This window comes from Esox lucius, chromosome 8 (assembly GCF_011004845.1).
Source record: "Esox lucius isolate fEsoLuc1 chromosome 8, fEsoLuc1.pri, whole genome shotgun sequence".
In the NCBI taxonomy this organism is placed as follows: domain Eukaryota; kingdom Metazoa; phylum Chordata; class Actinopteri; order Esociformes; family Esocidae; genus Esox; species Esox lucius.
In genome coordinates, this window is record NC_047576.1 from 14,118,629 (window position 1) to 14,146,423 (window position 27,795).

Here is a 27,795-nt window from a genome sequence, read left to right on the forward strand (position 1 = left end):
CTTACTGTAACTTAACACACCGCCTTGAAGTCACACAGAAAGTAACAACTCACAGCAGATAAACAGCTCCTGTTTTTATTTTTAATAAAAAAACAAAAAGTTATGAAAACCTAATGAAAAAAAAAGATCCAGTAATGATGATGACAAGAAGACTGATCTGGGCTGTGTCTCCCAGGCAACCACACCTGTTTTTCTTTAATCTCAATTCTCAGTCCATTAAAGACTGTGTGTGTGTGTGTGTGTGAGTGTGTGTGTGTGTGAGAGTGGGTGTGTGCGCTTCAACACAAGGTGACTCCACTCGGCCAGTAAGCTTCAACTGAAATGAAGAGAAGTGGGGTCTGAGCTACCAATGCACAGAACAGAGTAATGAACACTGAAGGTGCACATGAATAAGTCCAGCAGTAGAAACTAACCAACCCAGAGCTGCTGATTACAACATTCAGCCAAACCCCCCAATGCCACAGCCTATTAACATACATACACTTGGCTAATGAAATGGCAGGAATACAATGGCATCTGTGCATTTCTGTCCATATCTGCGTATTCTGTGTTCATGTGTGTCTGCATTTTTGTCTGCATCTATAAATATGATGTATAGTGTGCGGCGAATGTGTTGAGTTTTACCTAGCCAGGGTGTGGTAACCAGGGTGTGGTATATTAGTGTTCAGGGGATATTTAAGAGGCAGGTTGTATAGACACAGAACTTTGACTTACAGTATAGACCACTACAGCAGCCTGTGGAGGGAAGTGATGCATTATGATAGAAGCCCCCCCAAAAAAACTCAACTGGATCAACAAAATAAAAGGTCCTTCAAAAGGCAGAAGTTCAGAGCTTTAAAATAACCAACTCACAACCTTTTCTTTCTCTTATTAAAATATCTAGTTTTTCTCTTTTTCCCTTTGCCCTTGCCTCTCCTGGCTCCTCTGTCTCACCAACTCCAGCAGTGAGCCCCAGTCTCTGGTGGGGTTATGGAAGTGCCCGTTTATCTCCATCTCTGTTCCTCTTGGGCGAAGCCCAACAGCCTGGGTCATGGAAGGTGGAAACCAGGAGGGTGTTTCCCAGACTCCAACTCCCATAATGCTCTGGATTATTTTGTCCTCCTTCTCCATGTTAACGTCATGTGATTTACACAGCAGGACCAGGAACAGTTGACAGGGCTGGTAGTTTTTGTAGAGGGGTGGGGGAGGGTCTCTCCATAGTCCTACAGGCTGGTTGCAGTGAGTCCACATGTCTGCCTGTCTCCTCGTTTGTCTCCCTCCAGCCATCCCACCAGGGACCCAATGGGATGAGGACCAAGGAGGCAAATGTTTTTGAGGATAGTATTCTCTTTCTTTCTCTCTCTCTCTCTCTCTCTCTCTCTCTCTCTCTCTCTCTCTCTCTATCGCACACACACACACACACACACACACACTCACACGTGCAAAAAACACAGAATCACAAGGCAGTCAAACGTACATACCCACAACACAGAAACAGTTCAGTTGTCTCTCACATGCAACCATACACACTCATGGAGGCTCTGTAGCGGTTTGAGTAGGGGCCAGTGTGCTATGTCCCATCCTCCACCTCCACCTCCTCCTCCTCTGAACAGTAGTCCCGTCCCTGTGGATTCACACACCACAGGTGAGAGAGGGATGATGCAGAGAGATGAAATGAGATACCACAGGAATAACGAGGAGGATGGGATAAGAAGCAGTGAGTTTGAAATTACTTTGGGTATGGATAAGAACGGGTGAAGTTAAAAGAAAAAAGGATGAAGGTGCATAAGAGATTAGGTTAAAATGAATACTAAGGTGAGGGTAAAAGGAATGGGGATGAAGGTGGATAAGAAGGGATTAGGTAAAAATGAATACTAAGGTGAGGGTAAAATGAATAATCAGGATGGATAAGAAGGGATGAGGTTAAAATGAATACTAAGGTGAGGGTAAAATGAATAATCGGGATGGATAAGAAGGGATGAGGTTAAAATGAATACTAAGGTGAGGGTAAAATGAATAATCAGGATGGATAAGAAGGGATGAGGTTAAAATGAATACTAAGGTGAGGGTAAAATGAATAATCAGGATGGATAAGAAGGGATGAGGTTAAAATGAATACTAAGGTGAGGGTAAAATGAATAATCAGGATGGATAAGAAGGGATGAGGTTAAAATGAATACTAAGGTGAGGGTAAAATGAATAATCAGGATGGGTAAGAAGGGATGAGGTTAAAATGAATACTAAGATGATGGTCAAAGGAATAATTAAGGTTTATAAGAATAGACAAGGTTAAAAGGGAACAATACGGATGGATAAGAAGTGAAGTTGATAGGAGTAACATTGTAAACTCTCAAGAAGGATGGATCTGAGCTTGAAGCTTCATCTGCCAGTTAGAACTGGCCTACACAGAAACTGTCAATAGACAGGACACTGTTTCTTTAAACGTAAAGGCCCTACTGCCAAATCCCTCCCATTCTCCCTTCCTTCCTTCCTTCTCCCCCCTCACCTTCTCAATCTTTTCATCCAACATCCGGAAAAACTCCTGCTGGCTCTCTGACGTGTGGATACTGTGGAGAAAAGAGTGAGAATGAGGAAGATAAAGAAAGTGAAAATGAGAAAGAGCAAGGAAGGTTGAGAGTGGGAGGGAGAGAGAGAAGGAAAGAAGGAAAGAGGAAAGAGGAGGCAACAAACATACCACTAACATTTTCCATTGCACCCCCCACACAGAAAACACGCAGTGCCTTCATGGTTGTGCAGGAATTTGAATAATCATTTTCTGGAGCACTCGCACAAGAGGCTCTAATACAAATACAGACTAGATACAGCTACAACACCCAATATGCAAATCTACACAAACACAATTACATGGAACAGAAAATAGAGGCATTACATAGCTGGAAACCTAAGAAAATAACTACTCCCTACATAATCACTATATTAATAATCACAATAATAACATCAAAACATTGATGTTATCAGTGTCGCTACTATAAATTAGTAGCGACACCGTGATACACGTTATCATTCACTCTGTCCCACACACACCAAGATTCTCCTTTCTCAGGACACAGTTTTCTTTATCTTTGTGAAGATTTTTTGAAAACACACACAACTCACTTTGTCCTGTTGGCATTGGCTCCAGAGCCATCTTTGTACTGTTTCCCTCTGTACTGAACAGAGCTCTTCTCCTGAAATATACAGAAACATATCGTCTCACAGTTACCCGTGGCGCACACACACACGCACACACACACACACACACAACGCAAATAGACTACATAGAGAGACTAAACGCACACAAGAATACACAGACTCTAAACAAACACGCAAGACAACAGACGGACAGACACAACAGGCCGACGCCTCTGCATCCTCAGCCTGCCCCCTCCAAAGGCAGGGGAATGAAAGTCACCCTACCCCCGGACAGTCAAGGCCCTGTGGCTGGAACCATCCCCTTCTACTGTTCTGTGTCCTCACGATTCAGGAGAGTGACAGGTGGCCTTTGGCTGGAGGGGCCGGTCTCTTGGCTCAGCTATGAACCTGAGGCTGGGGACGAAGATGCTGACTTCCCCAGCTGCTGTGGCCTGGACACACCCAGGCAGCCCGCAACTGAGCCATGTCAAAATGTATGAGAGAATCTGACCTGCTCTGCCTGGGACTGACCAGAAGAAAGACCTCTGTGCTCTGGAGGAGCAGAACATGCCAGAGGCTTAAGCCTTTTTTGGTAGGGTGAGCAAGCAAATGAAAAATGGACAGACTTGTTAAAATACATCAGGGACCTTATTTCAACACCTATTAGCACGGTCAAAACCTTGTTGTTTTCCAAGAGGCATTTCATGGATAAGAATCATCACACAGAAATCCACTGGTCTCTGTGTGCACTTTGACTACGCAGGATTACATGACAATCAGTCCCCAATGAGTGCTTTTTGTAAAGCTCCCTAAAAATAGATCGTCACTTTTGAAAATTAAATAACTCTCCTGTATGTTTCAGGCCAGCAGTGGCCTATAGAAATGAACAAAATCATTACCACATCTGTACATTTACTAAATATTAAACTGGTTCCCCTTCATTTAATTGTTAGGTGCACTTTCTGGATATTTCTGAAAGGAAAGATGTGGACAATGTAGAAAATTTAGAGGAATGGGTTAAAGCAGACCTGGATGAAACACTCGCATTCCATACATGCCAACACGTTGTCTCTACCTGCTAAGGAGGCACCCGTCCCTGTATGTACATGCTAGTTAATGTGTGCGCGTGTGGTTGTTGGAGTGGGATGGGCTTCTGTGGAAATGTGTATTTACCAGAAATGCCACCGGTTTGCTTATGTTGATGGATGGTCAAATGGCTATGTGTTGTAGTGTCAGAAAGATGGCGGTGTGTGTGTGTGTGTGTCGTTCCCTCTCACCAGGTTCTCCTGGTTGCGTGCATTCACCCTGTCCTCATCTCCACGCATGTACTTCACCTCCTCTACTCCTTTCATCTTGTACTCATCTGTAAAGAGGGAAAAATAAAAACAACAAATGAAGAACTGCTCCTGCATATCACTGGAACTGATCACACCACCCTGCCCTATCAGCTCCATTCTATGTACTGAGGCTTTTCTCTGAAATAGATGAACAACTCGGTTTCTGAAAAAGTTGGAAAAAATAAAGAAAAACAGAATGCAATGACGTGCACATCACTTAAACCCTATATTCAATAGAAAATAGTACCAAGACAACATATCAAATGTTGAAACTGAGAAATGTGATCGTTTCTTGAAAAATGTATGTCCTATATGAACTTGATGTCAGCAACACATTTCAAAACAGTTGGGACAGGGGTAACAAAAGACTGGAAGGCAAAACTACCCCTGGTGGAGCATCTCACAACTATTTAGGTTCATTGTCAACCGGTCAGTAAGATAACTGGGTATTAAAAGAGCATCCCAGAGAGGATGAGTCGTTCAGAAGTAAAGATGGGGAAGGGTTCACCACTATGTGAAAGACAGTCCCACCTTTTTTTGTAACGTGTTGCTGGCATCAGATTCATAATGGGCATGCATTTTCCCAAAACAACAACATTCCTCAGCTTCAACATTTGATATGTTGTCTTTCTGTTATTTTCAATGAAATACAGGAAAAAAGTATTTGCACATTATTGTATTCTGTATTTAGCATTTTATGCAGCTTCCCAACTTTGGAAACAGGGTTGTATATTAATATGATATAACAGGATCGCACCTACCAAGTGCAGTCAGACAGTCAGTCAGACTCAGTCAGTCAGACTCAGTCAGTCAGACTCAGTCAGTCAGACTCAGTCAGCTTCAGCTTCATTGTTTCAGTTAGTCAGGTTAATCCGTCAGAATAAGGCAGAGTAAGTCAGTCAGAGTCAGTCAGTCACAGTCAGTCTGACAGATTGCTCCACTCCTCTTCCTGTCTCTGTCCCCCGTCTCGGTCTCTGTGAGTCAGTCTCTCTTGAGATAAACCCTTAGTATCCTCCCTGACACCTGGGTCCCATACATGTGTTTGTGTGCGTCTCACACTCTCTGTGAATCATCAGTATGTAGAAGATATCAACATCGGATCAGACACCCACGATTATTGATTACTGATGCAGGGGCCTAACTATGAGGAGTGAATGAGGTTGTGGGGGAAGAGAACGACAGAAAGGAGGAGGGGATTTATTCCACTGCTGCCTGCTTGGGGAATAAAAACATGCTAGAGCAAAGCAGCCCGCCTGAACATGAAGACTCACTCACTCAAAACACACAACAGTGATATACTGTAGTGGTATTGTGAGGGCCAACAGAGCCTCTTAAAGATTTTTGGCCACTGGTTGTAAGAGTGGCACTATCAAAATGAGTCCCTGAACATTGTCATGTACAATGAAATCATGACATTTGTGTTCCATAAAAAATTGTTACAAGTATTATTAGTCCTCGGATTCAGTCAAACCTGAATATTTTGCTGCCCATCACTTGATAACTACTTGTGGCTGACATGATGAGCCCCGTGTCTTCAAACCCCTTTCAAACTTGGTATTTCACTTATAGATAATGGACATAAAGAACATACACAGCCAGCCCATAACAGGATTAAAAAAAAAAGTCCTAGACACATTGCAAATCCTCACACCAGTTTAATGCCTTTCATGGCTCCACCAGAGGGGAGGATGATTTAAAATCATAAAAATATGTTGATGAACACTGTTTACATCGTTTAAAGTGCACTCCACTGGTAAACCAGAGTACTCTGCAAAATATGTCCCATTAGAGAGGTAGCAACAATAGGCATGTGCCTGGGGGGCAGGTGCCGAGAAATGAAACATTCAATGAAAATTGCTCAGCTGGGAGCTAGTAGTTCATTCAAATGGTTATTGCAACACACAATTATCCGTACCTCAAAGGCCTGGCAACAAAATGAATTTGAGAAATTACCAAACTAAACCTAACCTTTACTTCTTAAATACCATTTCCCTTGTGAGGACCAGCCAGACCTAGACAGTATTTTTTTTTTTTTTTTACTGTCATGGTGGGGACTGTTCATATAGCAGCACGCACGCACACACACACACAAAATTAACCTAACCATTAGTCACTGGGACTTAGTAGCAGAGAGAACTAACAGCGCTGGGGGAAAAATATGATTAACACTGAGCAGACATCCAAGGCACATAAACACATTAAAGACGAACCTATAAAAGGACAAATTAAAATGACTATATTTCATCGTTAAAAATGGATCCACCCACATCTGTCCTAGCTTGGTCTCAGATCTGTAGTTATGCACTTGCTAAGTACACGGCATCAATGACAGTCAACTGGCTCAAGCATACATACAGTGGATCTGGACAGTGTACAGCCCTAAGAAAGGTTTTACATTGTATGTGTACAAGTCACTCTGACGTCTTCAGTAGCGTCAGCTAAGGTTTAACAACACACCCCCCTGAACTCACGCCTTTCGCCTTTCAGAGAAAGTTAATTACAAGAATTGACTTATATGAACAGTGCGACCTAAAATGGAACTGTTGAATGCATTCATACGCCATGTCTACATATGTTTTTCCCATGGTCGTCTCCGCCCCTCTATCTGCCTGACTGTTAATCAACGCTCAGTGATGTATGCCATGTTGAGGATCATACTTGCCCCAAGGCACCATAGATTGAGCACACACATTATTTGTACTGAAACTACATATTCATTTAAAATACATTAATACCTTAACAAAATAGGACCCAGCTACTGAGTTATTGGTATATCTAGTTGATTTTATGAATTCCAAACATGTTACCAGTGTGTCAACGATTTACAAAACTGAATGCCAAATAAGGATAATACAAACCATGCAAGCAAAACATGACGTGTACCGACATTTCCAGGAACTGATTGCTCAATCATTCAGCAGACTGGCACCCCAACAAAGAGAGGCAAGTACAGAAGGCTGTTCTTGCATATTTATTACATTTTATTAAGCCTAATAATTAGTTTGCGTAACTAGAAGGTTCACGTTTTGCTTTCTTAATAATATAATTCTCTTAAAAATAAAATATATATTTATTTTTAGACAAATGAACGTTAATGAATGTTATCAAATGACAAAAATAATAATTTAAAAAAGCTTACTGAAAGCGAAACTCCGGCAGGTTTAGATCTAGGCACAATTGCTAAAACGCAACTCTATTTAAATGTTTTAATCTGTGCTAATTGTTGTAATATTAGACACTCAGATACTTCCCTCTCGCAAAATCACCACCAAAGGCAGGTTATCATACAGTGTGGATGCCGACAACCTTAAAAGACAAAAGGACAAAGCTGCATCTTTTAAAGATAGGCTAAAACAAATGCAATTTTCAATAGACTGCATGTAGCCTAATAACCATATAATACTTCAATAATAATAATAAATGTTGTATTATAGTTGGGCCAAATATCATAGGAGGCTCTTAATTGAAACTAGTCTAAATCACCAAAATACTGTGGTGATTTGACAGAATTTAGAGTCGATTACACAAACAACTTTACATCCATGTGTATTTCTCCATTTATATAATGTGACAATAATGTGATAGATTTTCGCTGATATTTTGTTTTTAAATGGCACTTCCGGTTTGAACAGGAATATCTGGGAGCCAGGTAATTTCTTGCAATTTTCTTAGGAAGTGCAATTGGTTGATTCTTCAGGAAATGTTAGTGAGGACCTGTAGGGAAATTCTAACGTAACGTCTTTTTAAATTTAAAGGAAGCATAACATGAAGGATTGGAGTGTGTGGACTTCCACTAGGCACTGTATGCTGATCTAGTAGCAGGCTACATTGGTCATTATTGAATCAGTGATACAGTGTCTCCCCTGGCACTGACAGAAGAGGTGAAACAGAGCCTGTCATATCCAATGATGCGACCGGGCCGCTGGCTTCGTCATGACAATAATGATGATGGAGCAATTTTATGGGCAGATATTCTTTATTAAGAAAAAATTATTCTCAGATGTGGACGTCTTTCTCGTTAGGGGCTGGGACCCCCTGTCCACCTTTAAGAGATTACAAAGGTAGTACTTTTCTCTCACGTGCGTGAGTGAGTGTGAGCAATACACCAAAATCTCTCGCAGTTGAAACTTGTGTGTGTATGTGAGTCATTACAAGCAGAAATGTGTCCATTTGAATATGTGCACGCACACGCACACACAAACACGTGTCCACACATGCCCATTCAGACTGAATGGAGTGGCGACCCAAGGGTGTGTCATTCTCTCCTTAATGCCATCTGTCTGTCAGAGCCTCCTGCCTGGCTCTCTCTGTCAGTCTCCACAGGCCTCACCCATTAACACAACCACACTGACCATCCTACCAGCCTGCCTTGGGTTAGTAAACTAACAATATAGTGTCAGACCAGGATACTTTATTTTTGCTCTGCTCTGCTAGCCTGGCCTGGTCAACCAACAAAGGTACCACCGCTATCTTTTAAAGAAAAAAATTGCTCATAGGTTCGTACACCAGGAGAGATTATTACTCTTATATTACATTACAGCTCTTCTCTAAAAAGGATGTATTTAATTCAAATGTATTCTAAAATCAGTTGGATACATACTAAAATAGTGTTGTGAGATGCATGGGTTCATATTTCCTTTGTAGTTCTGAATGTTGTTTTAACAATAGCCTCATAGTGAATTTAAATTGCAACCAATTCGCTCATTCCATGAAATGGAATCAAATTGCAAAGCTGCAAGACAAAAACTGACATGCTCAAATGAAAATACTGCAACTGCAGAAGCTACCTAAGCCAATTTCAAAAAGGCTACTATCAGAAAGTGTTGCTATTTTCTGAAATGTTTCACTTGATCTTTCATGGAGTTTAATAAAGGAGCTCAGCTGTTTTCTCCTAGTATTTATAAGGGAACTCAGCTGTTCTTTCCTAATGTTTTGTAAGGGAACTCAGCCTTTCTTTCCTGTTGTTTTGTATAGGAACTTAGCTTTTCCTTCCTGGTGTTTTATATGGGAGTTTAGCCCATTTCTGTGTACAGGAGCATAAGGAGTAGATTGAGGACACAATAAACGAACCCACTCCCTTGGTTGGAACACAGACAATGACCCACTTTGACACCCTATGTTAGAAGAGATCAGTCTTGTTGAGATGAGTGCTGCTCCTCTAACCAAACACACAAAGACTCACAACCTCTGAGCTGAAGAAGAGTGATAAGAAGCAGAAGAATGTGGGACATAAAAAGGGAAAGGGCTTTGAAAGAACAGTGGACCAGTGTGCTGGTCCAGGCTGGTGGCTGTAATCCATGACCATATTCAGGTCAACAGTCCTGCCCCTCTGCTCTGGGATCATCACCGTCCCACAGGCACTTGATATAATCATCTATCTAGTGTCCAGCTGCCTCTCTGCCCTGTCCAGCCCCGGTCAACCCACCCCACCCCAGCCCTGCTCAGTCCAGCCCCGGTCAACCCACCCCAGCCTGGGTCAGCCTGACTCCGCTCAGACCAGAACTAGGGCCAATTGCAGAAGAGAGTCTCCCATCATTCTATAGTGGGAGGCAGGCTGGCAGCCGTCTAGCAGATGAGCGGTCACTGACCATTCCCATTACACAGAGGGAGGGCAGGGAGGAGGGGGTAAGACACAAAAGGTTGTGACCTAATGCTACAATAGTGGAGTGTGCAAGACATGGAAAGGAGGGGAAAAGGGAGGGAGAGCAAAAGCGAGGGAGGAGACCAGTCAGACAGGATGTGGAGCAAGATGGTCGAACATGGAGAAGAGGAAGGAAGAAGAAAGTGTGGCCTTGGGAGGGAAAGTGAGGCTGAGATCCAGAAAGTGGCAAGGAAAAAAAACGGAGAGAAAATCTTTAACCCATGCCATGCTCCTCTCTCAGGGAACATTTTCCCACCCCCGCCAATGAAGGAACATGAGGACAACATCAAGAGTGGAGAGAGACAGAGATAGAAAAGGGCACAAAGAATCCAATCCAATGACTGTATGAGGGAGACAGTAGGAGCTACAGTGTTACAATGTAGAGGCAGAGAAAAAGAGAGGGATGGCTACAGAGTAGGAACCATAAAGGAAAGGGTACAGTGAATTAAAGAGAGAGAGAGAGAGAGAGAGAGAGGAAAAGAGTGAGACAGCAAACGGAGAACAGACCGAGGCCTGGCTCCCATGACTCGTCATCTGTCATTTCCTGTGTGGTTATTCCAGCGTGTTGCTGCTAATTCTTAATCTGCTGCTAATCCCTCATCCTCTCAGCCTAACCAGCCCGGCAGGCAGTGATAATTGATGTTGTTAACTAGATATACTTTCTCAATGCTCTCTCTCCACATCCAAGCTCTAAAACATTAAGTACTGAAGACACACAACACCCAAACCTCATAAGAATCCTAAACGCTACAGCACACGTAAGTAGTATTTTCACACAGGATGAAGAGAAATTGTATGGTCAAAAAAGATTTCAAATGTGATTCAGAAAATGTATTGCCACAGTTTACTGTAGTTATTTGGAAATGGTCAGACAGATTGTCATGTTCCCAGAACAGTGGACCCAGTAGCAGGGTTACAGAGGAGATCGTACACAGGGACAGGAGGCTTTAAAGACAGTTGTCGACATGAGGGGTTAGAACACAGAATAGGGAGGTTTTACAGGGGAGTTAGATAGCTTCAGGTGAATGTAATGTATGTACTATTTCTGTGGTGTGTGTTGAGCGGGGAACAGGTCTGTGTGTGTAGTGTGTCTGTGGTGAGTGCTGACCGGGGAAGAGGTCTGTGTATGTAGTGTGTCTGTGGTGTGTGCTGACCGGTGAAGAGGTCTGTGTATGTAGTGTGTCTGTGGTGAGTGCTGACCGGGGGAAGAGGTCTGTGTATGTAGTGTGTCTGTGGTGTGTGCTGACCGGTGAAGAGGTCTGTGTATGTAGTGTGTCTGTGGTGAGTGCTGACCGGGGAAGAGGTCTGTGTATGTAGTGTGTCTGTGTTGAGTGCTGACCGGTGAAGAGGTCTGTGTATGTAGTGTGTCTGTGGTGAGTGCTGACCGGTGAAGAGGTCTGTGTATGTAGTGTGTCTGTGGTGAGTGCTGACCGGTGAAGAGGTCTGTGTATGTAGTGTCTGTGGTGAGTGCTGACCGGGGAAGAGGTCTGTGTATGTAGTGTGTCTGTGGTGAGTGCTGACCGGTGAAGAGGTCTGTGTATGTAGTGTGTCTGTGGTGAGTGCTGACCGGGGAAGAGGTCTGTGTATGTAGTGTGTCTGTGTTGAGTGCTGACCGGTGAAGAGGTCTGTGTATGTAGTGTGTCTGTGGTGAGTGCTGACCGGTGAAGAGGTCTGTGTATGTAGTGTGTCTGTGGTGAGTGCTGACCGGTGAAGAGGTCTGTGTATGTAGTGTGTCTGTGGTGTGTGCTGACCGGTGAAGAGGTCTGTGTATGTAGTGTGTCTGTGGTGAGTGCTGACCGGGGAAGAGGTCTGTGTATGTAGTGTGTCTGTGGTGAGTGCTGACCGGGGAAGAGGTCTGTGTATGTAGTGTGTCTGTGGTGAGTGCTGACCGGGGAAGAGGTCTGTGTATGTAGTGTGTCTGTGGTGAGTGCTGACCGGGGAAGAGGTCTGTGTATGTAGTGTGTCTGTGTTGAGTGCTGACCGGTGAAGAGGTCTGTGTATGTAGTGTGTCTGTGGTGAGTGCTGACCGGTGAAGAGGTCTGTGTATGTAGTGTGTCTGTGGTGAGTGCTGACCGGGGAAGAGGTCTGTGTATGTAGTGTCTGTGGTGAGTGCTAACCGGGGAAGAGGTCTGTGTATGTAGTGTCTGTGGTGAGTGCTGACCGGTGAAGAGGTCTGTGTATGTAGTGTGTCTGTGGTGAGTGCTGACCGGTGAAGAGGTCTGTGTATGTAGTGTGTCTGTGGTGAGTGCTGACCAGTGAAGAGGTCTGTGTATGTAGTGTGTCTGTGGTGAGTGCTGACCGGTGAAGAGGTCTGTGTGTGTAGTGTGTCTGTGGTGAGTGCTGACCGGTGAAGAGGTCTGTGTATGTAGTGTCTGTGGTGAGTGCTGACCGGGGAAGAGGTCTGTGTATGTAGTGTGTCTGTGGTGAGTGCTGACCGGGGAAGAGGTCTGTGTATGTAGTGTGTCTGTGGTGAGTGCTGACCGGGGAAGAGGTCTGTGTATGTAGTGTCTGTGGTGAGTGCTGACCGGTGAAGAGGTCTGTGTATGTAGTGTCTGTGGTGAGTGCTGACCGGTGAAGAGGTCTGTGTATGTAGTGTCTGTGGTGAGTGCTGACCGGTGAAGAGGTCTCCGTTGCTGTAGGCCTTGCCCCGGCCCTCCTCATCACTGGGCACGGCCGACACCTGCTTAGCCGAGGTGCAGCCCATCGCCTCACTCTCTGGCTGCTCTCCTCATGGCACTCTCACCTAGACACAGACAGGACAGTAGGTACAGGGAGATAGATACAGTCAGAGTCTATATCACAAAGACAGACAGATATTTTACCTAGCCCTAACGCCTAACATATAATGCCTGAATCTAAAAGTGACCTTAACTCTCACACTAACCCTAATTGTAAGTTGTACCCTAAACTTAACCCCCAAGCAATAAATAGCCTCTAACCTAGTGGGGACAACACATATACACAAAGACCTGCATCTCACACACACACACATCCTGTCTGTCATGCTGACCATCCCGTGTCAGCCTAAACTGTCACAGGCACACAGGAAACCCCTTTCCCAAGCAGACTGTCAATCACACACTATTGTCACAGACACAAAGGAAAGATTTCAAAGGCACAGAGTGACTGACTGTCAGTGTCACACCCACAATGTACGATCAGACATGATTTGGCAGCATCCGTATCAGTCTTCACCAACACCTCAAGCCAAGCCACAAGCTGTCCAAAAATATAGATGTCCTGAGTCAGAGACACAGAGACAGCAGAGAGAGAGAGGGGGAGAGAGAGAGAGAGAGAGACAGCAGAGAGAGAGATCTGTAACGGCATCTTGGCTACCTGAAACAGGGCATCTTGGCTACCTATAGGGCATCTTGGCTACCTATAGGGCATCTCGGCTAATTCAATATTTATAGGGCCTCTTTGCACTCTGAATATTTCTCATTCATGTCAATGGGCCATTACAGCTTTATATGAAAAAAGACATATATGAACAAAAATTATTCTTTGTAAGATTACATATCTCTCCTGTCTATTTGTAATGATGCCATGTAAACTACAAACCATTAAAACTAGAAATGTGTAATACAAATAAACAAAAACTAATTGACTCTATTAACCTAACCCTAATTTACAAAACTACATTTATGTTAATAGACATTTTAGAACATTCTATGAGATGGTATTTGAAGTGGAGAGGACAAAAACATACCTTCATTGCTGTTAGAACCATGTCTTATCATTCCAATAGGGCCATTACCATAAATAACCCTGACTAGAAAAAAACTGGCAATGCTGCAAAAACAACAATTGGCAACATTTGGAAGTAATGGCAAAAGAAGCTTACCTTTAACCTGTTCAATACCCAAGATAATGTAACAAACCGATACATTTGTTATATTGGGAGTATAAAATCCAGCAATATCACACTAATATATATAGGTTGGAACCAGATCAGACAATATTACAGAAGAATTCTTTAGTTAAAGATCCTGACCATTCAATTCATCCTTATGGATATGATCCCTCAAAGACTGAAAAAAATATATAATTCTCTCTTTTTTTTAGGTATTGCTATAAGATAGGCTACTTGTCTCCAGTGTTTTCGTAATTAAATGTAACATTTTACAGATTATAACAAAAATGACTGTTTATAGCATTGAAAATGGAAGAGGACAGTGATAGCCATGTGTTAATTTATAAAAAAAAATATACAATTGAAATATTTATTCAAGAAGAGAGAGATGGTAACCTAGAGGCCCTACAATACTTCTAAAGAGAAAGAGAGAGGGAGAGAGACACAGAGTCAGCAGAGAGAGAGAGAGCAGAGAGAGAAGGGGGAGCATAGAGAATGGGAGAGTAGGAGAGTGAAAGTGAGAGTGGGAGAGAGAGCGAGAGAAAAAGGAACAGAGGATGAAAAGGGTTTGGAGAGGAAGAGACAAGAAACAGGTTGAAGCAGAGAGGTGGGGTAAAATGGAGAGAGCAGTGAGAGGCCGCTGACTAGATGAGTGCAGAGAAAAAGTGCAGCTCTTTAAAAGACTGCTGACACTACTCCTACTCTCCTCGCCTCCTCCTCTGTGTTGGTTCTCATGTTTGAAACTGACAGCAGGTCAGTGTTTACTTCAAAATCAGTCTCCCTCCACTTAGCTGGCTGGCCACCGCACGAAGCACCAGGTGTGCAGAGAGTAGTGTGTGTCTGTGTGAAGGCTTCATGGCGAGTGGGATTTTGTGTGAGTCTGTTCGGTCTGCATGTGTATGTGTGAACGGTTTGTGTGAGTTCTTGTTTCGTGTATGTATTTTGATGTTTGAGTTTCATTTACAGGTTTCTTGGCTAGATAACATTCATTTTCAAAGGCTGAGGGGAGCATACATTCCTGCGAAGAAGTAAACACCCTGGTCTTCTTTCTTTTTACATATGGATATGTAATCCCCAATTGACAGATAAAGGTAACCTCATTTTTATATTTTGCAGTCATTGGTTAATCAAGAAGTCAAGAGAAATGCAATTTCATAGTGCAGAAAAAGTACTGAAATGAAAACAATATGTAACACTGTTGGGTCTTTGCATGTCAACCAAGATGCATGTAAAATAACACTACGTAACATGTCAAATAATATTTAGTTGATACGTGTAATAAGACTGATCAATCAGTGCTTGAATATTCCGGTAACTTAACTATTTAAAGCTACTTAACTCATAAGATTTTAATTTAATATGTCCTGTTAGATTGGTACTAGCCTAAAAACAATGCAGTCATTTTTGATAAGTGTAGGAATACTCTTTAATCTGTGACTATAGACATGTGTTGTTGTACTGAAATCAAACAATAGTTCATCTTGCCCAGATGCCCAAAAGCAACAGATAATATACTGACAGGGCAAGACACAGTGTGTGCATGTTTTCAACCTATTGCCAAGCTTTATTGCTGTGAGACTTTCACTTTTCCAGTGTAAACAGAAAATGTAATTGACATGTCATGAAAATGTCATTTCAATTAAATTTTGTCAGTAATTGATCTAGTATAAATAGGCTGAGCTCATGTATCTAAGGACACTAAGGAGTCCAGATAACACCTCCTCCACACTGCAAGGCTGCTCATAACCTCACTAGCTGCTTCGGCCTTGACCTGCAGGCCGGCCATTTGAACCGGCTCAGACTCCTGAATGTCAGAACTGTAAATTTGCACTAAAATTGCTGTTCAGGCGCCACATGAAATGCTGATAGTTAAACGGCATTTCCCTGCTCCATGTAGTGGTCAAATGAGCAGCCCACTTCCAGAATGAGCCCCACCCTGTGGCTGGTACCCACAACAACATCAGGCATACTGTGGATACCACAGAACACATGATCAACCTTAAACCAACTTCCCCTTATAAAATAATTCCTCTGTAGTCAGCGAGCGAGCACACACACCCACACGCGCACGCACACATGCATGCATGCACACACACAAGTTTGTATGGCTATCCTCATGGGGACCAGAAAATAGAAATTGCATGTTCCCTTGCCCTAATCTTAACCCTAACCTAAACCTAACCCTAACCTCAATAAAGTAACATTTATGCCTAAACTTTACCTAGATGTTATGACTAACCCCAATCGCATAGAGTTAGAACCCCAATTCTAACTCTAAAATGAACTGTAAGTTTGACCCTAAACCTAAACCCTGAGCTGGAAATTGACTTTAGGTCCCCATGAGTATAGTTAGACCTAAAACACACACTTTTCTGTAAAACATCCAGACAGTCTTGTGGGTCAGCGTATGCGAGGGCACTGTCATTCACATCACTTAGCTTAGTAGGCGGCCAAACCACCAGAGAAAATCCCTGCTGACAAGGCCTCCCCAAACCCCTTGTGTCACCCAATGGGGCAATGGGCACTCATTAACTAATAGCACTGTGAAAGCTTAAACCTAGAATGTGGTGGTTTGGTGGAAAAGGGGCCTTAGGCTGATGGGCCACCTGGGAGACCCGCTAAACTACAGGCTTTAATGGGGTTGATGTCCACTGCTACATTTTGATTATGGTAAATTAACGGTTTAATTATTGCTTTCCATGTGTGCTTAGATAAGACAAACTTGATTGATTGATTGTATTATAGATCTTTTTTTGTGAGGTGAGCGAGATAACAGACTTGTTGACAATACTATAGAAATCCTGGTTCAACAACCATTAATCTGTTCATGCCCCTTGCTCTCAAAAGTGTAATCGCAACACTGAACAAAATCTGATAGGATGACAGGAAGTTCTGTCTCTTTACTCATTGCTTGTTGACATAAGATTGTTTTATTTCTTTTTTATTTGAGCAAGGGCAAAACACTAATAAACCTTTTAATGACCGAAGAGCTATTATCTTGTTGGCAAAAAAACACTTGGATTAGTTACATTCTGTTCTTCTGAAAGAGGCAACATCAAATCAATGTTATTCTCACTGGCAGGAGCTCAGACAGCTCTAACCTTCCTGACTATAGTGAAAGGGTCAGTGTCCAACAGTGACCTGTGACCTGGCACTGACCTTTGAAAATACCTAATCACTGCAGCCCAGGCTGCACTCTGCATTGTGTGGTTAATATACAGTGGGAGAACAAGTATTTGATACACTGCCGATTTTGCTGGTTTTCCTACTCAAAAAGCATGTAAAGGTCTCTAATTATTATCGTAGGTACACTTCAACTGTGAGAGACAGAATCTAAAACAAAAATCCAGAAAATCACATTGTATGATTTTTAAATAATTCATTTGCATTTTATTGCATGACATAAGTATTTGATCACCTACCAACCAGTAAGAATTCCGGCTCTCGCAGACCACACACTCAATCAAACAGACTCCAAACTCTCAATGGCCAAGACCAGAGAGCTGTGTAAGGACATCAGGGATAAAATTGTAGACTTGCACAAGGCTGGGATGGGCTACAGGACAATAGGCAAACAGCTTCGTGAGAAGGCAACAACTGTTGGCGCAATTATTAGAAAATGGAAGAAATTCAAGATGACGGTCAATCTCCCTCGGTCTGGGGCTCCATGCAAGATCTCACCTCGTGGGGCATCAATGATCATGAGTAAGGTGAGGGATCAGCCCAGAACTACACGGCAAGACCTGGTCAATGACCTGAAGAGAGCTGCGACCACAGTCTCAAAGAAAACCAGGTGGAAACATCATTCTTTGGGGATGCTTTTCTGCAAAGGGGACAGGACGACTGCACCGTATTGAGTGGAGGATGGATTGGGCCATGTATCCTTCCCTCAGTAAGAGCATTGAAGATGGGTCATGGCTGGGTCTTCCAGCATGACAACGACCCGAAACACACAGCCAGGGCAACCAAGGAGTGGCCCTGTAAGAAGCATCTCAAGGTCCTGGAGTGGCCTAGCCAGTCTCCAGACCTGATCCCAATAGAACATCTTTGGAGGGAGCTGAAAGTCTGTATTGCCCAGTGACAGCCCCGAAACCTGAAGGATCTGGAGAAGGTCTGTATGGAGGAGTGGGCCAAAATCCCGGCTGCAGTGTGTACAAACCTGGTCAAGAACTACAGGAAACGTATGATCTCTGTAATTGCAAACAAAGGTTTCTGTAACAAATATTAAGTTCTGCTTTTCTGATGTATCAAATACTTACTGCAAATTAATTACTTAAAAATCATACAATGTGATTTTCTGGATTTTTGTTTTAAATTCTTTCACTCACAGTTGAAGAGTACCTATTATAAAAATTACAGACTTCTACATGCTTTGTAAGTGGGAAAACCTGCAAAATCGGCCATGTATCAAATACTTGTTCTCCCCACTGTAGTTCGGACCATGTAGTCTTGCATGCAGACTTGTGTGTGGGGAAGAGAATAAAAGAGATGCTCTCCAGATCTGACTGAATCCTATGGAGTAGTGGTGAGACAAATCATGCTGTATCCTAAGTGAGGCATCCTGGCCAGGTCAGAGCTGGTGCTGTTCAGGCTGTGCCTTAGCAGCCCAGAGAGCATGTGGACAATTCAGTCTGTCAGCTGGGAACAGATGTTGAAGTCTGTCAACAGTACAAGCCCACAGAATGAGCTAAAACCCTGACACCAGTCGTATCTAGCCATGAAACACAAACCTACATAGACTGACATACTCTTCAGCTACCAACATCCTCGTCAGCTACATCCATGCACAACACTCAGCCTCAAATACACCCTCCAGCTACAACCGCACACCATTAAGCTACAAACACACTCATATCCAATTGCAGGCCCACCTATACTCAGCAAGCCAGAGAAAGGCCTCACTAACCCAGAAATTAAATACCAACTAACAACCAACCAACCAACTTACAATCCAAATAAATTACAAATGAATCACCTAATTAAATAGGAAAAACTAACAAAGTAACTAAATTACTAACAACTCACAAACAAACTAACTCTTTACATTCCTAACCATAATGCCAATTACCAATCCTTAACTCTAAACAAAACCCCAATTATAATTTTTACTCTACACGTAACTTATAAGAATAATCCAACTGGGACCTGGAAAGTGGATTTGGGTTCTAAAAATGTGTACACACACAGACATCTACTTTTATCCCAACTGTTCCAAAGGTCTAAAGCTACTGTACACTAAAATATACTTTTAGATTGATTACATCATAGTTATTTACTGAAGGAGCAGCAAAAGGCTGCAAGCCACATTTCACACGCACACCCAGCTATCTAAATAGGTACATAAAAATTTTGTCCCCATGACATTCCTAAGCCTAACCTTCCTAACAACAATAACCAAACTGTAACTCTAAACTTAACCCTAACACCAATTATAACATTTACCCTAAAAATAACATTAAAGAAGAAGGAAAATCACCATGAAAAATCTGAATGTAGACATGGAAAATTGTTTTATAAAACATGTACACACACAGACACACAAACAAACACAGATCCTCTCCCTGCAGGTTATTCAGATGTGAAACTAAAAAGAGTTTCCAACTGAGAGTAAACCTGAGCATTCAAAAATATGATGTACATATATTTTTTAAATAGATCTATATTTTAGAGTGTGGACTTTAGTTGACATGTATAAAACTGCATGAAATGCAGCCATTCTAGAGTAGGTGGCCAAGTCTCAATTGCATACCAGATCACCTGTCATTCTGATGCTGTGCGTCATTTATGGTTCCTTTAATGATGACAAGTCTGACAGGACCTTATTTCATAAAGGATCATCAAAACATCCTACTTTCACCACCATGTTTGACCTATGGGATTAATAGTGTGGAATGCAGTGTTAGGTTCTCCCCAGACGAAAAAGGACACGTTGTCCACTTTTGGCACATCCATACATAGGGTATTGTTCCTGTCTATATTTAAGCTCTCTGTATAGAAATAACAACAGAGAAGTTATGATTTATTTTAATTTTTTATTAAGAAACCTCATTAACTAAATACTGTATTTACTTTTCCTGTACTGTGGCCGTAATAAATCGTCCATCTGCCACACAAAGGCTAAGAGGCTAATCAAATCAAGAAAAATCCTGTAGATGTTAAACAGCTGTACTATAGTCCTCCCATAACTCTCTCTCTCCCCATCTAGATAGTCTATTAATCTATCTAAATGGAACAGTACAATAACTTTCAAAAAAAATACAAAACTGTAACATCCATAATGGAGAGTGTGGCATCCATAACGGTCAAATAACCTTTCTAGTGTAGAAACAGACATTTACATTTTCCAAATAATTGTTGGGTTCAGCAAAGGCATTTTGTTATTAAGGTAATCCATCTTTTGACCTTAGACTTAAACTCAGACTTAAAAACAAATGTTGTTCTCTTGAAGGTGATGTATCCTGATTAGCACACAAAGCTAGAATAATATACTATCTTCCTTTGCATGTTTGGGTATTATTCTACACACTGGCTATTGTTTGAATGTGCTCCCCAAACAAAACCACATTGTGGTTGCTGCTGACTGGACCAAATCTGTACTAATCATAGGCTACAATATGTTTCACAAGCTCAATACAGCAGAGCACAACTCAGTACCTAAGTAGAATATGGTTCAGTACATTAGTGTACAGTACAGTTCAGTACACTAAAAGAAAAGGACAGAATATTTCAGTACAGTAGAGTACAGTAAAGAAATGTATAGTTCAGTAGAGTACAGTATGAATCAGTACAGTAGAGCATGACATTTCACTACTGTATTGAACTGTAGTATGCTCTTCTTCCCTTTATTGTTCTCTACTGTTCTATATTTTTGTACTGTGGTTTGTGAGTCCTATGATTTCCCATTGCAGCCAATTTAATCATTTGTAATTTACAGGTTTTTCTGTCATTTGGTTCCTGATTTAATAACAGGTTGACATATTATAATCTCTTAATTTATAAATAAATAAGTATAAGTAAATACACGTTGTCATTATATACATGTGTGAACATTCAAAATTCACTTACGACAGCAAGAATATATATTTTTAGTGTTTGTCGTCTTAAACTTCCAGTTGCCAATTTCTACAAAGCTACTGTAAATATAAATGGTAATGTTTGTTAGTTCACTTAAAAAAAAAAAAAATATATATATATATTAAGTGTATATCATTTGGTAAAACAATTTCACAGTCAGGCAGTGTCACACAGATTTGTTATATCACATGACTAGGCCTAAATTATATTTTCAGGGGTTGAGGACAACAATAACCCTAACTATTTTACAGAAAAGCGGTTTTAGATATTTTCCAGCTGTTCCAGTGTTTGATGTGAAGTCATAGGGAATAAATCTAAAAACATTTTCCCATGTCAGTAGAAAAGCTCAAAGGTGTGATATTAATCCACTTTGTTGGGGAACACACTGCCAGCAGGGGGAACTATGCATTTACATGTTAGTCATTTAGCAGACACTCTTATTATACACAGCAACTTAGCAGCCATCCATAGTTTGTTTGTTCATTATGTGAGACATCAAAGTTCTGATTTTGCATGCAAATGTAACGCTGGAATCTCCCACATACCCAAGTGCGCTTGCATAAACACGCGAGCACACAAGCTCCGTAGTGTGTCCACATTCTAGGAAACACACACACACACACACACACAGGCTCAGTAGTGTGTAAACCTTCTCGAACATATTGCTGTGCCAGAAACTGGCTGAGCCACCACAGAGCCTGAAAAACTGGCTGAGCGGGACCACCTATCCTGGAGAGGGAAGGAAGAAGAGAGGGAGAAGACAGAATGAAAAAATAGTAAGGCCCAGCACTAGCAGAGCTTTTAATGGCCTCCACGACAGAGTTGGATTAAAGGCCAGGTCTCTTGAGGCCCACAGAGTTGGGAATAAAGGCTAGGTCTCTAAGGCCCACAGACTTAGAATTAAAGGCCAGGTCCCTGAGGCCTACAGGGCTGGGATTAAAGGCTAGGTCTCTGAGGCCCACAATGTTAAGATTAAAGACCAGGTCTCTGAGGCCTACAGAGTTGGGATTAAAGGCTAGGTTTCAAAGGCCCACAGTTAAGATTAAATCTCTGAGGCTCACTGAGTTGGGATTAAAGGCTAGTTCTCTGACGTACACAAAGTTAGGATTAAAGTCCAGGTGTCTGAGGCCCATCATCAGTGATAACAGGGACAGGGCGAGTGATGGTAATAGGACGTAGACTGAGACCTCTGACTCAACAGGGCAACTGCTCAGCCAAAGTAGCAAAAATGTTTACACTAGGCAGCATCAATCTCTTTCCCACTTTCCCACTTTAAAGCCCACATTAGCCTGACAAGCTGGCGAGCTCTGAGGACACACGTCAGCCTTGTATATGCCAACAACAAAAACCTCCCCTTATTGTGGTACGAATGTTCTATTGTGTTCCGAAGAAGCACCTTGTTCCACTCTCCCTCCACTGTAGTGGGCATGAGAAGATGTAGCCAGGGGTGGGTAGGACAATGTATAAATAACAGCTCCTCTGTTTGGGAGAACTCTGTCATGTGACAATGAGAGAGACAGACAGATACACACACACACACACACACACACACTAGAAGACAGTACCAGAGTCAGGCATACAGATGGTGAGGGAGAGCGGCAGTGTGATAAAGGGTGGGATTGTGTTCTGGGAAGACAGAATGAGAGAGGATGTTGATGTTGTTATATACATGCTGGCACTGGGACAGGCCAATAAAACCAGCTGAGAGGAAAATGACATATCTCCATGGCCCACTGTATTTCCTGTTCTGTGTCTCTTCAGCGGCTTCGAGCAAGACAGAAAAAGAAAAGAGAGAAGGAAGGAAAGAGCGAGAAAGGGAGGAGTTTCGAAGGGCACTTGAAATGTAATGTTGAGTCAGAGTTCAGATTCATTTAGCCTATTGTTCAATCGCAGACCCAATAAGCCGTCCAACCATCCAAAATATGACTTCGGACATCTTAATGAGTCATTTCAAAACAGGTATAACACGAGAACCACGACGACAGAGAAAACTCTAGCTCAGTATTGTCAGTCGATTCAGCCTCCACCATTCCACTTCGTGACTTCCCAAAGGACTGGGACTTACGGCCAGGGAATTAACAGTACGACCCAGAGTTTTTCCTCCTCCTGTCACATGATGAAAGAAACACTCCTGACCTCACTGAGTGGCACCCTACAACGGCCTAGTACAGCAGTACCACTGTTTCTTTACTCATTCACCATGTTATCTCCTTATCTAGAGATACATGCCTGCTCCCAATCAGACATGCCCTTCCAGGTGAGCAAAGGGCAGTGCTCAGGTCAACCACCCTGTTCTGTCTCTCTCTGCCTCTGCTCCAGATCCATCCGAATCCCTCTGAAAAGTATTGTCGGACAAACCCAGGATGACCATGAATGTTCCTTATATCCTTACCACAGCATCAGATATATTTCAATCCAGGTCTAATTGTGTCTGCAGGAGGATAACTGGTTGAAGTGGTTTCCTGTGCGACTACGACAGGCGTGGGTGTGTAACATAATGATGAGGACATCAGAGTAGAAAACCTGAATATCAGAAAGGAGGACGAGAGTGCAAATGAACAGAATCATGTCTCAAACTGGCAAAGCAAAGAAAGAAAAAAAGAAAACAATTAGTGAGGAGATCTTTTCACTGCCAACAAGTACAGCCTTTTCATTCTCATTGTGCACTGCTGCATCCAGTGTTCTCTTATCTAGACGAGCTTGATCCATATCTGGGAGTGTTCCAGGTTATCTGGTCTGCGACAGAGCAACACCCATTTTCTGTTGTGGAGTCTATTGCCATGCCTTCAGGCTCCAGCACCCCTGTACACTGCTGGTGACTGCAGCTACAGCAGGGACAACAAGTGCCAAGTCTCTCTGTCAAACATGTAACACGTACTGCTGGTGGGTGTGTGTGTGTGTGTGTGTGTATGGTCGGGGGTTGTGAATCAGTTTCCTAGTGGGATCAGGTTGTGCTAGCCTTGTGATTCGTGCACACCTGATGTGACCTAATGCATATGGCTACTCAGCAATGCAGATAAAGAGTGAACAACCACCACAGTCAGCATGTTCACTGGTACTAACAGTCAGGAGACAGTCTACAAGCACCCTGAACCCCAGTAATAACAACACAGTCAGGAGTCAGTCTACAAGCACCCTGAACCCCAGCAATAACAACACAGCCAGGAGTCAGTCTACACGCACCCTGAACCCCAGTAATAACAACACAGTCAGGAGTCAGTCTACAAGCACCCTGAACCCCAGTAATAACAACACAGTCAGGAGTCAGTCTACAAGCACCCTGAACCCCAGTAATAACAACACAGTCAGGAGTCAGTCTACAAGCACCCTGAACCCCAGCAATAACAACACAGTCAGGAGTCAGTCTACAAGCACCCTGAACCCCAATAATAACAACACAGTCAGGAGTCAGTCTACAAGCACCCTGAACCCCAGCAATAACAACACAGTCAGGAGTCAGTCTAAAAGCACCCTGAACCCCAGTAATAACAACACAGTCAGGAGTCAGTCTACAAGCACCCTGAACCCCAGTAATAACAACACAGTCAGGAGTCAGTCTACAAGCACCCTGAACCCCAGTAATAACAACACAGTCAGGAGTCAGTCTACAAGCACCCTGAACCCCAGCAATAACAACACAGTCAGGAGTCAGTCTACAAGCACCCTGAACCCCAATAATAACAACACAGTCAGGAGTCAGTCTACAAGCACCCTGAACCCCAGCAATAACAACACAGTCAGGAGTCAGTCTAAAAGCACCCTGAACCCCAGTAATAACAACACAGTCAGGAGTCAGTCTACAAGCACCCTGAACCCCAGTAATAACAACACAGTCAGGAGTCAGTCTACAAGCACCCTGAACCCCAGTAATAACAACACAGTCAGGAGTCAGTCTACAAGCACCCTGAACCCCAGCAATAACAACACAGTCAGGAGACAGTCTACAAGCACCCTGAACCCCAGTAATAACAACACAGTCAGGAGACAGCCTACAAGCACCCTGAACCCCAGCAATAACAACACAGTCAGGAGACAGTCTACAAGCACCCTGAACCCCAATAACAACACAGTCAGGACATACCAGCACACACAACTCCAAAAACAACACAGCCCCCCCCCCACCCCGCATCACATACAAAGCCCTTCTAGTAACTATGGAAACCTAGCCTCCTCCTTGTCAGTGTGATGTCATGTTAACATTGCATCATATCAATCCTAATTAGTGTTGCACCCTCTCTGCTCAAATCACAAGCCAAAATCACCACCTGAGAGCCAGACAGTGGGCAGAGATGAGGGGGAGACAACACAGATTGAAAGACTGAGAGGGAGAGAGATGGGCAGATGAGTGAGTCGAGGACAGGGCCGCTAATAATAGATCTCTCTATCTCTCCCTGCCGGGAGACGTTGACTTCAGAGCGAGCTGTGCACTCTTGTTTTTTGCCGCCGGAAACAAAAGCCATATGCGAGCGACGAATCATACACATCACATCCACAGATGATAGAGGGAGAGGATGGAGAGAGAGAGGAGAAAAGGATAAGAAAGGAAGACATGCAGAAAAAGTTCAAGTAGAACAGAGAAGGACAGGGAACTTGTTGCATTGTCATCCAATCACAACAGAGTGCAGAGGAGTAATGTTAAGCGACAGGGCACAAGGGTGATGGGGTATATGGCCAATACATCATGTCCAAGTGCTGTTAGGTACAATACAATGCAAGACGTGGATACAGAATTTAGCTGTAGTATATTGGCCATATACCACAAACCCCTGAGGTGTCCAACCCATTTATAACAGTTAAAAATAAATGTTCACCAGTGGTATAGGGTCTCATACACCATAGGGTCTTGTACAACACAGCTTTTAGCATTCAAACCACCCAGTTTAATACCCAATCTACTATGAGCTGTTAGCTGGAAACAGTGGCTAAGCAAGAAAGCAACTCTACCCGTTGTTTATGCACATGCATTGGTCCAACTATTGCAATGGACTAGCAGCTGAGGACAGCATCCACTCATTGCTTAATACCATGTCTCTGGCTGACCCAGGCTAATATGTTATTGTCAAACATTAGATTGTTATGTAGATATGTAGATGTATGATGTAATAATGTGAATAAAACACATTCCTAATGTGAAGATGGTCAACAGTCCATGACTGCTGAAGAAATCACTAAGAAACAACAGTGGGCTGTAAATATTGAGCTGTAGCTCTCTCGAGGATTAGATATGATCGTCTGTGGGGAGTGCCATTGTGAAGTAACCATGTAGCCACAGCCAGAAATGAGAAAATGTCTAACCACATAGGACGTGAGCAAGAACTCCCAATAAACCATTGAGTATCACTGTTCTGTCTCAGAGTAAGATCTCAGCACAAGTCGTGTGTAATGAGTCAAGTGACAGGCAGCAGTGCGGGCGGCAGAGCTCGCGGAGCAGAGTTGCTGCTTTGCTTAACACAGCTGTGTCCAGCTGCGCTGCAGATAGACACTGGGCGCATTGTTTCCCGCATGGAAAGGGAGAGTAGCGACTCCCTACGTGTTTACACAGAAATACGGACATTCCGTATACTACACAAATGTGTTTGTCTTAATGCGTGCTCAGGTGTCCTCTCGGTTGGCGTTGCTTTAAACCCAGAAACGGCCTAGCAGACCAGGGAAAGCGAGGGGGCAAAGGGGAGTATCGCGGATGGAAAAAATAGGCTACGACAATTTGCTAAAAGCATAGATGAGGTCGAAAGGTATCTAGCCCTAACTAATAGCTAAACAACTACACTGTTAGGTACCATTCCATTTCCAATCTATTTTTCCTGATGTATGCACATTGTTCGAACACACAGTCCAAGCCGAACCCCAAGACACAGGAAGGAAAGCGCCGGGCAATCACAGCCGACTCAGGAAACAACAACAAAGAGGGCTACGAGAGAAATAAATAATTTGTGCACGTTCATTTAAGATAATAACATTGTACAACGAATATAGAGTATTATATTAATGTTTCTACTTACTTTAATGAACCGGATCCGCTCGGTCCACTTAAGATTTGCCAAGCCTCACGCGGACACTCGGGCGGGAGCTAGCGCTATGGAGTGTGGCTGGGATCCGTGTTACCAATACACCGAACGTAAACTATGGCTTGCGTCATTTTACCAGGACCCCGCAATTTCGCGCAGTAGTGTAGCCATCTTGCTGAGGACCTTATTTTATTAATATATCAGGGCTAGTTTTTGAACAAAAAAAGTATTAATAGTATTTAATGGTTAAAAAAAGTCCCTATTTTGCCAAAACAATTTCGCGCAGCGGCCAAGTGAAAGGAACTACGTATCTGTTCAATTAGTTAGACAGGTATGCGACAGTTTGTACATGTTGCACTATTTCTAAATTGTTTATTAACAAAAAAAACAAGACATCTATTTGTTCTTCATGCCAGCTCAGTGGCTCTCCGGAGAAAACTGAGTGCTACCAGACTAAGACAAATGTCTGAAAGTGGATATAATCCTTAGCGTCACACAAAAATAAATAATAGTAAAGGTACACAGCAGGAGCAATACAGAATACATCCCAGAAATTATTTTTATTGTGTACCATAAAAACAAAATAGATTTTAAAAGCTTTTATTTCTCCGTCCTCATTACCTTCCAATCCCAACCTGGAGAAGTTACGAGACATCTGTCCTCTGAATGGTCCATAAAATATAAATACGGAATGTAAATTCCATACAACTAGCAATCCAGAACCAAGATCCATCTCAAATACAGCCTGAAAACCGAACCAAATACCTGAGACGA

At 42.8% G+C, this 27,795-nt stretch overlaps 1 protein-coding gene across 2 annotated transcripts; it reads right to left on the reverse strand.

Moving 5' to 3' along the window:
* Positions 1–59: 59 nt before the first annotated feature.
* Positions 60–27,752, reverse strand: zgc:92140 (DUF4612 domain-containing protein). 2 transcript variants are annotated; one of them, XM_010871794.4, is made up of 6 exons: positions 27,643–27,752; positions 12,703–12,832; positions 4,389–4,474; positions 3,097–3,167; positions 2,486–2,546; positions 60–1,603 (listed from the first exon to the last, which is right to left on the reverse strand). In XM_010871794.4, the coding sequence occupies exons 2-6, from the start codon at positions 12,791–12,793 to the stop codon at positions 1,550–1,552; spliced, it is 363 nt and encodes a 120-aa protein (XP_010870096.1). In that variant the 5' UTR covers positions 12,794–12,832; positions 27,643–27,752; the 3' UTR covers positions 60–1,549. The 2 variants fall into 2 exon arrangements, with proteins under 2 accessions (XP_010870096.1, XP_010870094.1); XM_010871792.5 differs by lacking the exon at positions 27,643–27,752 and adding an exon at positions 27,016–27,291.
* Positions 27,753–27,795: the final 43 nt, after the last annotated feature.

What these genes read in the sequence shown, in the direction of transcription:
- zgc:92140 (XM_010871794.4), bottom strand. Translation starts at nt 12,793, where the DNA reads ATGGGCTGCACCTCGGCTAAGCAGGTGTCGGCCGTGCCCAGTGATGAG. An exon ending in CACGCAACCAGGAGAACCTG is followed by an intron (nt 3,168 to 4,388) that starts GTGAGAGGGAAC and finishes TGTATATTTCAG; the next exon opens with GAGAAGAGCTCTGTTCAGTA. An exon ending in GCCAATGCCAACAGGACAAA is followed by an intron (nt 2,547 to 3,096) that starts GTGAGTTGTGTG and finishes TTTTCTCCACAG; the next exon opens with TATCCACACGTCAGAGAGCC.